Below are 15,729 nucleotides of genomic sequence, written 5' to 3' on the forward strand. Positions count from 1 at the left end.
CTCTCTTCTTTTTATATATATATATATATATATATATATATATATATATATATATATATATATATATATATATATATATATATATATATATATATATATATATATATATATATATATATATATATATATATTGTCTTATTAAAAAAATGAGCCAAGCTCAAGCTCAAGCTCAGCTCGACTAAATACGAACACTAGCCAGGTCTCAATCTACTGATAAACGAGCCCAGCCCAAACTTGCCCTTCTCTTCCGCTCGTTTACCATCCTTGGAGACCTCTCTCTCCAAAGGAAAGTGTTGACCAAATTCCAGTTGCTGCAATTCAAACAGTAAAATAAACAAAAGGAAAAAAAATAGCCGATACAAAAGATGAACTTTTAGCAGTAAAGAGGCAGAATTAGGGTTTACTGCAAGCAGGGCTAAAAGAGGTAACTCGTACCAATTTCAAGAAGCGAAAAAACTGCAGTGCACACATCACCCCTTCACGCCCAAGAAAACCTTTGCATGCACTCAGATCTCCTTCTCAGTACTTCCCCCACTCACATGCAAGTCTTTGCTCTACCATGGACAAAATTTACCAAAATACCCTTTATGTCTATGCCATCGTATATCCCTACTGATACGGTACCTCTCAAAAGGCATGTTAAGGATAACCTCATATCATTAACATTTTAAAATAAACTCAATCATCTTGTATTATCTGGAAAAATATAGTGTTCCACAATTCCATTTCAAGTTAACAAGTAATTTACTATACCGATGTTTATCCCTTAGAGGTTTGTTAAAAAAAAAAAACATGCACACGTACACACAAAAGCACAAAAAAGACTAATTCACAAATGCAAATTTCCCTGCATATAACTTAATATAAAGATGGTAGTAAGGAAAAAAAGAGAGAGAAAGGAAAATGATGATAGAATTGTAGAATTGTGTGCCAACTATCAACTCCCTCTACTACAAAATAAACAAATACAAGATGGTAGTAGGGAAAAAAAGTAAAAATGAACATGGTAATAAAAATGTGCGCCAAACTATCAACTTTCCCATGAGTGAGTAGCAGGAGAGGAGAATCGGAAGCCAGCAAGATCAGGTCTCCTCAGGGAGTGGTCACGCTCATAAGCACTCACACCAATATTCTCCATGTAACCCCCCAAGAAATCCCTTGTGAACTGGCTCTTGTACCCTTCCTTCTCAGCCAACATTGCATGTAAGCCAAACCCATCATCACAGTTCACCACATCCCCAATTGTCCCACCATGCCCTTCTTGTGCTAGAGCTGAGAACATCTCTGTCATCCTCTCCTCCATATCATGATTCTGTGATTTTTCTAGCTCCTGCATGCACTCTGGTGAAGCCTCATCCTTGGTAGTACTGAAGTGCTCAACTGCCAAAAGATTGTTAGATTGGTTGCTTAGAGTTGCACCCATCTCTGCTGCCTTCTGCAGCAAAGCAGTTGCTGTCATGTGAGGGAGGAGGGGAGGGAAGGAGAGGCTAAACGGGTTGGTCATGAGCGGTGCTTGTTGGATGTCTTGGTGTGGGAAGTCTGCGAAGAAGGTGGGTTTGTGGGGAGTGTGGTCTAGGAGGGAAGTAGGGTCTGGCTTTTTGTCTAGTGGTTCTTGGGGGTGGATCTGGGGGGTGTCCCATTTGGGGAAGAGGGTAGGATCTTGGGTGAAAGATGGGAAGCTGGGAAAGGGAGGTTGTCTTGTGGGTGGTAGGGTTGAGTGAGGTATGAGAGGGTTCAAGTGTGCTGAGAATCTTGCACTTTCTTCTGCCAGGGCGTCGCAGAAAGCCCTGTGGGTTATGAAACTGTCCTTCCTGTGCCAAAACAAAAACAAAAAGACAGAGAAACAGTGATCAGCATCTGAATCATGAGAGAGAGAGAGAGAGAACAATAATAGTTGTGACACGCTGTAACTGTATATATCAGAAATGTGAACATAGGAAACAAAGCATAACAAAGAAAAAAATAACTCCTATTTATCAAACATATATACGCATTTCTTCGACGCCAAAAAGGAAAAGAAAGAGCCCAAACTTATGAAAACTGCATTTATGTTGTGTGTGTGTGTGAGAGAGAGAGAGAGCTAGAAGGAAGAATTCAGTGAGGAATGGGATGAAAACCATTGCGTGTCATTCCAGACGTCCCAACAAAAGGAACATTTTTTGAGGAAACTAATCAGTGTTTTTGTATATAGTAATCGTGGGTACCTAGAGAAAAGGGTTCCACAATCACATCTGTACTCCTTTGTCCCACATGTCTTTGAATGAGCCTTCCAGTCAGACTGGACCGCGTATCTCTTTGAGCACTTCTCACATTTCCACTTCTTCTCCCCATGCTTTCTGAAGAAATGCTTCTTGATGCCTGTGAGGTCACCCAGAGCCCTGGAGGGCTCATGGTGGATGCAGGATGGTTCTGGGCACACATAAACCCTCTTTCTCATCTCTTTGCTTGTTCTCTGCCTCAGCTTCCATGGCAGATTGTGGCCTCTTTTGTGGAGCTGGAGATTCTGATCTCTCTGGAACCCCTTGTTGCAAATCTCACATATGAACCTGTTGGTAGCCATGAGAGTCTTTGGAGATAGAGAAATAACTTCTGCATCAGGATCTGCGCAGCCCCACAGTTAAAATCAAAAGGATTAGAAATGAGATAATCATAGGATTGGAGTGAACCAAACATAAAAGAGAGAGGTGAAGTTCCAACCAACCTGGGTTGCCAGGGAGATTTTTTTTCCTTTTCACAGGCTGTTGGTGGGAGAGAGGAGTGATTGCTGTGAAATTGGGGGTCTGAGCTCCAACCCAGAATTCTGCTTTGGTATTAATGTTACCAGAAGAAACGCTGCCCTCTTCAGAAATTGAACTGGACATGGTGGTAGTGGTGGTGATGATGAGAGAGGAAATTTTTACAATTCAATCTTTACCACTAATGTTACTAGAAGAAAACACTGGCCTCTTCTGAAATTGAACTGGATATGGTGGTGGTGGGCAGGCTACAAAGAAAGAGAGAGAGAGAGAGAGAGAGAGAGGAAATTTTTTACAATTCAACCACTAGTTTGAGGAGTTCAAGTGTACCCATCTCCTTTTTGAAGCTCAAATCCTCTCCTATCCATGAAAATCAGAACTTGAGGGCCAGGAAGACATCATTTTCTTTCCCTCTCTCCCTCTGGTGTACTTTCAGAATCTGGTGGGCTTCAGCAAGACCAAGACCATCATTCGTTGAAGCAAAAGAGCATGAAGGGAATCGGATCGCGTGAAGGGGAGGGATTATGTTGAGTGGTTCTCAGAAAGAGTCGCTATCCCACTCTGGATTGCTTGTCTGAGAGGGTCTGCAAACCAAAAAAACTACAACGACTTGACCTTAAATCATGAATACCATCTTTTCTCTGCCCATGGAAAAGGTGTCCCTCTTCAAGAAAAATATCACAAACTCACTCTTTTATAGAATAGTGAGCTTACAGAGAGCCTTAATTCTCTTTCTAAAGACGGAAAACAGAGAAAACAGGAATTGGGTACTGAAGAAGATGGTGGTGTGCTACAATTAGAAGGGTAGATGTGAGAGATATTGTGATGATTATATGGGAGACTGAGATCCAAGGTCGGCAAAATACCGAATTAGCAAAAGTAGAGGGGAGAAAAGAAAAACCTACAAGGCATAAAAAGGAGAGGGAATACTGAAAAGCAGAGCAGATGAGGCCTGGCTTAAGAGAGGAATCATCCAGATTCATTCTAACATTTTCTTTTGAATTATGACGTGGGACATTCTGTCTTTTCCTCTCCTCATTGGTGTTAAGGGTAGAGAGTGGTCTAAAAGGACCTTGATTTGAGTGGGAATGAATTTTAAGGTTTTAGAGGGTTAAAAGGGTCTAAGTAAACGCAGCTGCAGCACTGCCCATACTTATATAACTTTTCAATACAATACATGATTGATTCATTGATTGACTTTTAGAGATGCAGTTAGACTCTCTCTATGCTAAACCTATATGTCAAAAATACACCGCAGGCTTTCTTTTCTAATTTACTTTTCCTATTCTCAGCATTGCTTTTCCTTTTTTTTACGATGTTGTAAAAGCTCTTTTATTTTAATATGCTTTATTAGCTTTCATGTATTAATCAGTAACTCGAGGTTACCTTTATGTCTTCAGGCTCATTTTTGTTGAAAAAACCTAGGACTTACATTTTAGGGAAAGCTCAATTCTTTCTCTCTTATGTTTTTAGTGGTTCTTTTTCTTTCATTTTTTTGGCACTCTTCCATGTGAATTTAAAACTAAATATTTTCAAATTTCTTTACTCCTAAGATGTGCAAATACACAATTTTCTCCTAATACTGTTTTGTGTAAATATATGAACATAATTAGTTTTTTAATCCTAAATATGAAACTCTTTATTTATATTGAGGAACCAGGTCCTTTCTTGACTGAAGAAAGATTTTATGTCCTTTTAAATTAAAATAGTTTATTTCCCCTTATTTTTGCACTGAGCAAAATGTTTTCCATTCACATCGTGGTTTTTCTTTGTTTCGTGGGTTTTTATGAATACCAAAATCTCATCCCTCAACTTTTGTTAAGCCACAATGCGCAATAACCAATTACTTTTGTTTTGCTTGCATCATTTAGACCAGCAAAACAAATTATAATAGGAATTGCTAATTTCCAAAATAAAAAATCCACTTAATTAATTTATTAATTTTTAAGCTGTATGATATGCTCCTTTGTCTTTCGATTCCTCCCATGTGTAGCTCGTTAAACACCACTACAGTAATCTCTCTCTCTCTACGATCTGTGGTTGTAACGGGCGATTGCGCCAAATGGTGTGTTCCTCACCCACAAAGTGTATAGATCGTTGTTCTCCCCACGGCAGAGTGGTTCTCTGAGTGCGTTATGGGCTAAGGGCCCTTCCCCAAGATCTTGGGTCTTGGGTTTGTTAATTTTGCATGATAGGATTCAGACTCACAGTTATTTAAAGAAGTTGGGCTTTCAGTTTTCTAGTTGGTGTGTGCTTTGTCAAGCTGCTGAAGAAACTATTTCTCATTTATTTTGGTCCTGCCCAATCTTTATGGCCCTATTTAATAGAACATGAAGATCTCTGGACGTAATTGTTAAAGAGGAGTCTTTTGCGTTTGATCTGCTCTTAGGCCCTATTGGAATTAGACATTGCAAGCTGAGGAGACTGATCTCGAAGACGTGGTTGCTTAATACTTGGTGATTTGTTTGGATGGCACGCAATGATGCTATTTTTCGTCAAATTTCGGTCGTCCTTAATAATCTTATCCATAAAATCTTGGTTGATGTATATGCGATTTTATATATGCATCTTAGAGACCTCTCATTCCCTCTTAACAACGTTCACTCATCGGTGGTTTCTTCTAATCCAACGGATCTTGGTTGAGCTTGGCTTTGTTGTCGGTTGTTATTTGTCTGTGGTTTCTTTTTCTTTAGCTTTTTATTTTTTTATTTTTTGTTTTATTTTCTATATTGTTCGGTTCATGGGTTCAACATTTGGTTGATCTTCGTGATTGGTAATGTTGATCTTTCGGCTCTCTCTCTCTCTCTCTCTCTCTCTCTCTCTCTCTCACACACACACACACACACAAACATAAATTCAATTTGTTTCTTTTTAATTAATTTGCCTGCTTTTTCACACATGAAGAAACTCGAGGCTGTTCTTGTTGCATCAAGAATAACAAAATTTTTCCTTTCATTAGTTGCAATATTTATAGATTGCAAACAAAAGCCACAAAACCTATATTTGATTCTTCCCCTTTTATTTATGTATTGTTAATTCTGTTGTATCTCACTCCCTTTTGATCTGGTGCATATGTGTGCGGGCAGAAAGTGCACAGGATTAACCCCACCATGGAGAATTTTAGAGCTCTCTTCTTTTCCTTTTTTACCTTTTTTTATTCCCCCCGAAGAGAGAGAGAGAGATGATCCTCATCTGGTTCTGCTTATGATGTGTCAGACACCTGTTCGGTGGAGAGAGAGAGAGAGAGAGAGAGAGAGAGAGAGAGAGGTTATCTTAATCTGGTTACGTTTGTGGGAGAAAGATGATTCTAGCCTGGTTCTGCTTATGATATGGCAGTCACCTATTCAGTTTGCGTCTGAAACCAAAGTTGTTGATCCTTGTCGGTTGTGTAGATCCAATGTAATCTGGACCCAATATCAACAGATTAAAACAAATATAGGTCTGCTTTTGGCTCCTATCATGATCAGCCATACACAATCTGATCATAAAACCCTCATCATCTCAAGATTGGACAATGATTTGCTTGGATTCAGAACAGAACCGAACAAACCGGATCCATGCACACAATCTCTCTCTCTCTCTCTCTCTCTCTCTCTCTCTCTCTCTCTCTCTCTCTCTCTCTCTCTCTCTCTCTCACACACACACACACACACACACACACACAAAGTGTATAGATCGTTGCTCCCCCCAGGGGCAGATTGGTTCCCTGAGTATGCGTTATGGGGTAAGGGCCCTACCCCAAGATCTCGGGTCTTGGCTTGGTTAATTTTTCATGATAGGGTTCAGACTCACAGTTATTTAAAAAAGTTGGGCTTTCAGTTTCCAAGTTGGTGTGTGTTGTGTCAAGCTGCTGAAGAAACTACTTTTCATTTATTCTGGTCCTGCCCAATCTTCGTGGCCCTATTTAATAGCACGTGGAGATCTCTGAACGTAATTGTCAAAGAGGAGTCTTTTGCGCTTGATCTGCTCCTAGGCCCTATTGAAATTAGACGTTGCAAGCGATGGAGACTGATCTGGAAGACATGGTTGCTTACTACTTGGTGGTTTGTTTGGATGGCACGCAATGATGCTACTTTCCGTCAAATTCCGGTCATCCTTAACAATCTTGTCCATAAAATCTTGGTTGATGTATACGCGATTCTACGTATGCATCTTAGAGACCTCTCCTTCCGTCTGAACAACGTTCACTCATCGGTGGTTCCTTCTTATTCAGAGGATCCTGGTTGAGCTTGGCTTTGTTGTTTGTTGCTAGCTGACTGTAGTTTCTTTTTCTTTTCCTTTTCCTTTTGTTTTTCTATATTTTAGTTTTGTTTTCTATTTTGTTCGGTTCATGGGTTCAACATTTTGTTGATCTTCATGAGTGATAATGTTGATCCTCATTCGGCTCTCTCTCTCTCTCTCTCTCTCTCTCTCTCTCTCTCTCTCTCTCTCTATTGCTGGCCGTTGGACTTTAATCAGACTTGTTCTTTCTTCTATCCCCGAATTTCTCATGTCAATGTTCATGATGTTTGTGGGCGTGGAGAAGCAAAATTGTCGTTTAATGACGAATTTTCTTTGGTCTGGGTGTCAACTTAAGAGTAAGTGTCATTTGGTTGGTTGGTGAACGGTGGTGTTACTTAGGCGTATGGCTGGCCTAGGTGTTTTTGCTCCAAGACAGAAGAGTATTTCTCTTGTGGCCAATCAATGTTGGATGACCTATCAACCAGGCTCTCCATGTGCTCGCTTGCTTCATGCTAAATATGGTGCTCCTGATTCATCTCATTTTCACCATGGAACCCGGGGGTTGTCGATCTCGCACTTGCAAAGCATGTGGCTGAGAGCCTTATCGTCCTTCAGAGATCAAACTGGGGATGCTGGAAATTATGATCAGTGGTTGCAATGGGCTATTGCACCAAATGGTGCGTTCCACACCCACAAAGTGTATAGATCGTTGCTCTCCCCAGGGGCAGATTGGTTTCCTGAGTGTGCGTTATGGGGTAAGGGCCCTTCACCAAGATCTCAGGTCTTGGCTTGGTTAATTTTGCATGATAGGGTTCAGACTCACAGTTATTTAAAGAAGTTGGGCTTTCAGTTTCCAAGTTGATGTGTGTTGTGTCAAGCTGCTGAAGAAACTACTTTTCATTTATTTTGGTCATGCCCAATCTTTGTGGCCCTATTTAATAAGACGTGGAGATCTCCGAACGTAATTGTCAAAGAGGAGTCTTTTGCGCTTGATCTGCTCCTGGGCCCTATTGAAATTAGATGATGCAAGCGGTGGAGACTGATATGGAAGACATGGTTGCTTACTACTTGGTGGTTTGTTTGGATGGCACGCAATGATGCTACTTTTCGTCAAATTCCGGTCATCCTTAATCATCTTATCCATAAAATTTTGGTTGACGTATATGCGATTTTACGTATGCATCTTAGAGACCTCTCCTTTCATCTGAACAACGTTCACTCAACGGTGGTTTCTTCTAATCCAGCGGATCCTGGTTGAGCTGGCTTTGTTGTTTGTTGCTAGCTGTCTGTAGTTTCTTTTTCTTTAGCTTTTGTTTTTTCTATATTTTAGTTTTGTTTTTTATTTTGTTTGGTTCATGGGTTCAACATTTTGTTGATCTTCATGAGTATTAATGTTGATCTTCTTTAGGCTCTCTCTCTCTCTCTCTCTTGTTGGTGATCGTTCAATCAATTTGGTTGCCCACTCCTTGTAGGCTTGTCCAATGCCTAAGGATTCATGGGGGGCGGAATTTCATTAAAATTTATTTAATATTTCATTATTTGACCTAGTTGAAACCATGGTTGCTTTCTCGTTTGCTTTTCCTTCTCTCATTGTCTTCTTGTTACTCAAGTGCATGCATGTTTGCGATTTAGAAGACATTTTCTTTGTCATGATAAGCATATGTAGAATGAAAAGAAATCAATACAACAATTGCGGCCATTCAGTGTTCACTCCTCTCCAATTAGGCCAAAATATCAACACTAGTTCCTTGGTCAAATATACACGCGCTGTAGGCAGCCAACCTTGGGTTTGTGAAAACGACAGTACCACATTTTCTTTATTTTCACCAACTTATCCTCCAAATACTGATCTCTATACTTTGGAATCCTTAGGTGCACAGCTACCTAGGAATTCACGTTGGCCATCCATCATAAGGCGCGATGGACGGTTATCAGAAAAATCCTGGTTTTTTCATGTTGAAAAGGAATTACTGGCACTTTCCGAGTGCCACTAAAGCCTATAAAGGATGCACCCGTCCTTTTTAAAGAGAACTTTAAGCGCTAAAGCCATTTTTTATGCTGTTTCAGCATTTTTTGCCAAAAAAATGCATCCGCACCTAGGGCTCCAAAGTATAAAGATCAGTTTTTGGACCAAGATATATATATATATATATATATATATATATATATATATATATATAGTAAGCAAGATTTTCATAAGTTTTTTTATTTTTTTGAAAGTCTCACACTATACAGATGTGATTTAGATGCTTGGTTTTATAGAAACAGACTCTAGGATAATCCAATTACGATGAATAAGAAGGATCTTTTAAGGATTGAAAATCAATAGCTTAAATTTTTTATAAATATTCAAAAATAAAAAATCATATTTTTTTGATCCGATTATGGTGATCAAAAAGTTATTTCCTAGCAAATGGACCACGCACGCTGAATGCATCCGTAGGTTTAGATTTGCCAAAAAAACTACAAATATCTTGATTCATATCAGCAAATATATTTGGTTGATTAACATATTCCAATTTTCCTATATATATACAAGGTTTCGCTCATCTGGTAGGGGTGACTTGTCAATGTCATCAAATCAATGGGACGTCACAAATTTGAAATGCAAAGGGTGGTGTTCCTTGCCGGCAAGGTCGAAGCTGGGTGTACTCCTAAATAAGCAATCAATCTGCGGTCGGTGATGGAGGGATTCTTTTTCCTACATTATCTGAAAAAAAAAAAAAACCACCAAGGTTGTTTGGTAAAAGGAAAATTGGTATAGGCTGCAAACGGATTGGATACGGGCTAAATTATTCCTGATCTGAATCTGAATTTTGTGCACTTGATCTGAATCCAAGTCCGAACCTGAACAGAATCTAAAGATGTAAAACTGAACCGGATTGAAATGTATATGGTGATCCTGGATCTGGGAAATGTGCAAACTGATAATTGGAATATGAACATTAATCTGATATAGAATACTGATTCAACTCTGATCTGCATCTGAAGATGATCAAAATGTAAAACCGGAATCCAATCTGAATACCATTTTGGATCATGCTTTAAGATCCATATCAATAAATAAAGTGTCAGACATGGATCAGATGGTCTCCGCTGGCTGCCCCAGTTGGTGGGCCCAGTGCTGCTGGTGTAGTGGTATGGATCTGCCAGAAGAGTCCACTTAATTGACCGCCTTTTCAGTCTTCGTAGCTGGATCAGATCTGGCATTGCATGACTTAGGTCAGAACCAATCGGGTATATTCCAGTTTGTCCAGAAAACGGGATCAGTTTGAGTCAGATTTTTTGTGAGATACAGGTAAGAATGCACTAATGGATCTGGATATTGATATGGATCTGGTTGGGATTTGATCCTACCAAAATCAATCAAATAAGACGCCTATTGGTTCCACTAAGTGAGTACAGATCTCGATCTAATGTCATATATGGGGTGGGATCCAACCAGCTGTCAACCTAGAGAGAGGAAGGTGGATATTGGGTGGTGCTAGATGATTGGTTGGAGTGGGTTACGGGACTTTTGGTTGTGATTCCGGACTTCAAAGAAGGGCCTTGATTGATGGATCTGGAGTACGGCTTCAACATCACTTGGTATTATACAAAGACCAATCAGTCTGTCCATGTGATGATGTGATACGTCTTTCAAGACCAAGTTTAAAAGAACCAATTATCTTTCATAAACATGGGCGTTGGCTCGTAGATTGGTTGGTTCATAGAGATGCATTACTCATCTTGGTACTGTTGTGGTTTACGGTACTAAATTTTCACAGATCTAAGCCCAAAATTCAACATGTGACCTTTAGATGATGGTTAAAATGTTCTGTTTACTATTTTCACGTGTTAAAAGTTTACTCAAGTATGATGTTTTATATCATTTCTAAACAACCTTTATTTTTATGAAATTGATTTTTTATCATCTCAAAAATAAATCTTGTAGTATATTAAACATGATAAAACCTTTTAACATAATAATAAACCATGCTAAACACATTTGTACAGTTGGAACTATCATTTGGTGGCTAGATACATAGAAACAAGAGTACCACACACACACACACACACACACAAAAGTACTCAAAATTCCCAATTAGTAAGCGGTTCGTATATTAGTAGTTTGTATATAATACTTGAGAATCATGATAAATATTTTTCCCTTGTTTGTGGAAAACAGAAGGGAAGAGTGTATAATATAACTAGATTGAAACACGATTGCTACTACTTCAGTCCTAAATCGGTTCCTCATCCCTGATTCCATGAGTCGCAATAAACTGGTAGGATCATCTGCATGTTGAAGCTACACTATTCTTGAGGTATATGAAATGTGCTAAGATATCCAATCTCATGATGACTACATGCCAATTCCAAGGGCTTCTATGCATGTATATGGGTGATTTCATTTACAATTTTCAGGAAAAAAAATAAAGAGTTGAACTGAAAGCTCATAATTGCTCCCTCATCTGCCTCCATGAAAAGATCTCCTTACGTTCGTCAACACATCAGACAGTGTATGTTACTGACCTAGTCTAGGGGAGCGATAGAGCTAAATCCTACTTAAAAAGTTAATCTTCATTTACTCCATAACAGTTACACTCATACTATACACCACGATTTGCTTCATCTACTAAGTACCAACAATCCCCTATTTCTCGCAAAAAAAAATCCCCTATTTCTCTTCGTTGTTTTCAGTTTTGACTTCATTTATCAAAGTCCAAAATTTTTTCCTCTCTCTCTCTCTCTCTCTCTCTCTCTCTCTCTCTCTCTCTAGATATATATATATATATATATATATATATATATATATATATATATATATATATATATATATATATATATATATATATATATATATATATATATATATATATAGAAAGTAAGGAGGAAAACTTGAGTGGAAAATATGAAAACATGGTTTTATAGATGGTCATAGGGTCTATTCACATGGGGGGACTATTCCCCATCTTGATGGGACAAAGATAAGGTGTGGGTCAGGCTAAGGTTGATCAACATCCACATTCGTCAAATAAGAGTTGATATGGGCATGAGTCCTTTGCCGTTCTAGCACGCCACGTCAATTTGCCCTTCCACTCCAACTCATCTATGACATGGACCTGCACATTTTATTTCATTATTTGTAAACATTTCAATAGATAAGATAGAGTAATGCGCTGGTGCTGCCTCTTTTCTCATTAGGCCCTTTCAAAAAAAAATTGCAGTTTTTCTCACATCTAACACCATAGATGTGATCTATAGGTTTTGTTTAGTGAAAACCGGCTTTTGGATCACCGGAATCCGACCTGCATACAGGTTTTTTTGGTGATACAAAATCAATGGCTATGAAAGCATCAGTTTTTTCCAGCTCATAAAATCACATTTTTTGTTGAAAAACATGATTCAAGAGTTGATTCCCAATGAATTGAGCATGCTAAACACATCTAACGGTTCAAAGCTATCATAAAACACTTCAAACTACAGGGCCTAACAGGGCAGAACGATAAAAGTGGGCCTAACATGTTCAGTTCTCTATAAGATATGTTTGAACTCGTATGAGGGTCTTATGGATGTTGACATTATCCAAATCTGTAAGCGTATTTGATGTTGTGGGACATCCATGTTCAAACTGTCTTAGATGGGCGTCCAGCTTGACCTGTTTAGCATTTATAACTAGGGAAGGACACTGGACTGATTAGCTTAATGGGTTTCGAGTATCCAACCCAAGGAAATGTCTGGTTTGAGTTTTAAGAACAAAGAACAATTCAACCAAGCCTCGTTTGACACTGACTAGTCAGGTTGAATGAATGTGTGTGCACGCATGCACACACAGGCATGCAAAACCATGCAAGGTTGTTAAATGCGATGAGGCTAAGCGAGGCGTTGAGCATGTTATGAAGCGAGACGTAAGCCTCAAGGCATTGAAGCATAAGCTTCATGATCAAAATAATAAAATATATAATATTAATAAAAATAATAAAAATTTTAAATAAGAACTACTAGCTTTTAGTTATTTTAGTACAAAATCATAAGAAAATTAACCTTTGAAGGAAATTGACCGTTTAAACCTTTGCCAGAACCATTTTGCTGAAACTTAAAAGCTAAAGGCTTCTTGTCCTCATCTGACTCCGTTTTAATAGAAATACCAACAGGATTTAAAGACTTCATTGTTGCCCTCAAAGCCAATGGTTTATCATCTTCAGAATCTTCAGATGATGCCTTTGAACTTATCTTTTCCTTTTCCAGATCCTTTAAATCATCAGGCTTAGGTTTAGCAACCACCTTTGGAACTACTGGTCTTCTGAAATTCAATGGTTTGTCATCATCTGAATCAAAACCGTCCACTTGTTGTTGCTTATTAAGGTTTGATTTGACGAATGGTTTGAATATGACCGAGCAGATATTTGAGTTGAAGCCTGTGAGCCTGCAGTAAGTGTCTTCTTTATCACTATCTTCGTAGACGATGCACCTTTATCCATTTACAAACTTGAGTTTTGGGGTTTAGGAGCCCTTATATCAGGTGCAGGCTTTTTCTGAGGCGGCTTACTCATCGATGGATCTGATTGTTTTGTTTTAGATAGTGTGTTGGTTCTCTTGAATACCAGAGGAACATCATCATCGTCATCACTGCTTACAATTAACCTACGCTTAACAGGTCCATGAACAGCCATTGTTTCACGTCTCTATTTTCACGCTGATAGTGGTACCATCTGAATTTATAACATATAAGAAACATAAAAAAAAGAGGAACTATCTTCTCACAAGCCTTCTCAAAGCTGAAAGAAAAATAGGAAGAAGCGTGTGCCTCGCCTCTGAGGCATACGCTTCAGGTACTGAGGCATACGCCTCTCACAACACTGAAATCATGTGTTGTTTTCCCCTGGGCCCAACTTGACCAAGGATTAGGTTGATCTTCATAAACATTCAAGCTGGACAAGGTTAAATCTAGCTTGTCCCAGTTAGGGATGCATTCCGAATGAATCCAGTATGCCACTTTTATGGTTTTTGGCTGTTCCAACCCGATTTGGTTCCAATTTTCCTATGTATTTAGACAATCTGAATCCGATCAGTGTGCATCCCTAGCCCCAGTCCAGCAATCCTTATAAGTCTAGAACGAACTAGGGCAAACCAAATCCATTGCGATCATACAATAATTAGATATATTTTCCAATGTGAGATATGGTAGGTATCTCATCAAGCATGTTGGGGGCAGTATCCTGGAGAAATGGCCCTCACTATCAGCAGTCAAAATGCAGATTTGCCACATTCATGACTATCAAGAATGACATGAAAACATTTTGGGTTTTGGAACTTACAGATTTTCAGATCCAAAACCCATCTAGGTTATGAACTTTGAGAACTGGATGATAAAAGTTGGACAACCCTCAGATTCAATAGTTAATGGTGGGCTCCAGTACAATTCTCAAGCATCCTCTGATTCATCAAATGTACAGAAAGAATGGGTCCAAGCTTCTTCAGACAAACACGTCACATATCACTTATGGGTCCCGAGCATGTATAGAATTGTGCCATGTGTGTCACGCACCGCGATCAACTTGGACTCTTCCAAAAATATGTCAATTTTAGCCAGCCAACTTGGATTCCTATAACCAAATCATCACCTACCTTTTTTTTTTAAAGGGAAGCTGGGGCTAGGCGGACCCCTACCAGAACAACAGCCGCCCCATGTGGCAGAGGGATTCGATTCTGGGCCTTCAACTTGACACAGGACCCCCCTTACCACATGGGATACCAACTCGGTGGTAAATCATCACCTACTTCCTCGGTATGAAATGTTGAGTTTCAGAATTGATGGCCAACAGACCCACTTTGGTGGCTAGAGCCAATGCAATAACTATCAATGATCTTAGTCTAATTCACATGTATCTATTAATGATCTTAGTCAAACTAATGAAAGGGAACAGAAAAGTTCCCCTCTATGATATCCGCAATCACATTTTGGTCATGTGGTTGTCCCTACAGAGAAAAGGATACTTGTTATCACAGGAAATGCAAATTCTTGGACCACAGGGTTTCCAATCATGTGAAGGATGACGTTATCTGTATTACACTTCTTGCTTTATGCTTCTTTTTCTTCAACAGGTTATCTAAACAACTAGAAAGGAATATTATCACCCACTTTAGAACTTTAGACATATATGACACCCAAGGCTTATCTTAAAGATAAACAATATCACTCATTTCTATTTCCTGAACAAAGTAAACATGCCAGTGCTTCGCACTAAACAGCACGAAAGCGGTGCCTTCATAAATAGATATCAATTCAATTTTCTTTTCCTCTCCAAACCTGTTAACAGCAAACTTAGGTTCAGCAATTTATGAATAAAACTCTTATATCATGACAGACAAATTCAATCCTGTGTATTCTTTCTAAAAATGATACTCTCTAGTTCACCAACCACTACTCTGAAAACAAATGCTTTCAGACAAAATCAAAAACAAATAGAAAGTAGGATCGATCATGCACAGGCAAGAGTGCTTAATTAGAGTCTTTGAACATCTTTTTCCTGAATCATCACCATATTTTCCAATGGAAAATGAATTGGCGACAGCTGGTTTGTGATTTATGGGCAAAACCGACAGACACGAGCAACATCATCCAAAAAAATTCAAAAAAGGTCCAGCCTTTTTACAAACACGAGGATACCATGTTGATTTGTATATATTGCAGAGAGAAAGTAGTAAGACACTGGACAGACCCCTTCTAGTACAACACCCTATATGATCATTTTTAGATCGACTTGGAACCTGCTATATCACTTCTCTT

General features: G+C 38.9%; 1 protein-coding gene across 1 annotated transcript; it reads right to left on the minus strand.

Annotated features, from left to right (window-relative positions):
• Window positions 1–831: 831 nt before the first annotated feature.
• LOC149829251 (protein indeterminate-domain 7-like) lies at window positions 832–2,995 on the minus strand. The gene is made up of 3 exons (XM_090018003.1): window positions 2,702–2,995; window positions 2,205–2,601; window positions 832–1,811 (listed from the first exon to the last, which is right to left on the minus strand). The coding sequence occupies exons 1-3, from the start codon at window positions 2,859–2,861 to the stop codon at window positions 1,031–1,033; spliced, it is 1,338 nt and encodes a 445-aa protein (XP_089874129.1). The 5' UTR covers window positions 2,862–2,995; the 3' UTR covers window positions 832–1,030.
• Window positions 2,996–15,729: the final 12,734 nt, after the last annotated feature.

This window comes from Nuphar pumila, chromosome 9, assembly GCF_984573655.1.
Source record: "Nuphar pumila chromosome 9, dmNupPumi1.hap1.1, whole genome shotgun sequence".
NCBI classification, from domain to species: domain Eukaryota; kingdom Viridiplantae; phylum Streptophyta; class Magnoliopsida; order Nymphaeales; family Nymphaeaceae; genus Nuphar; species Nuphar pumila.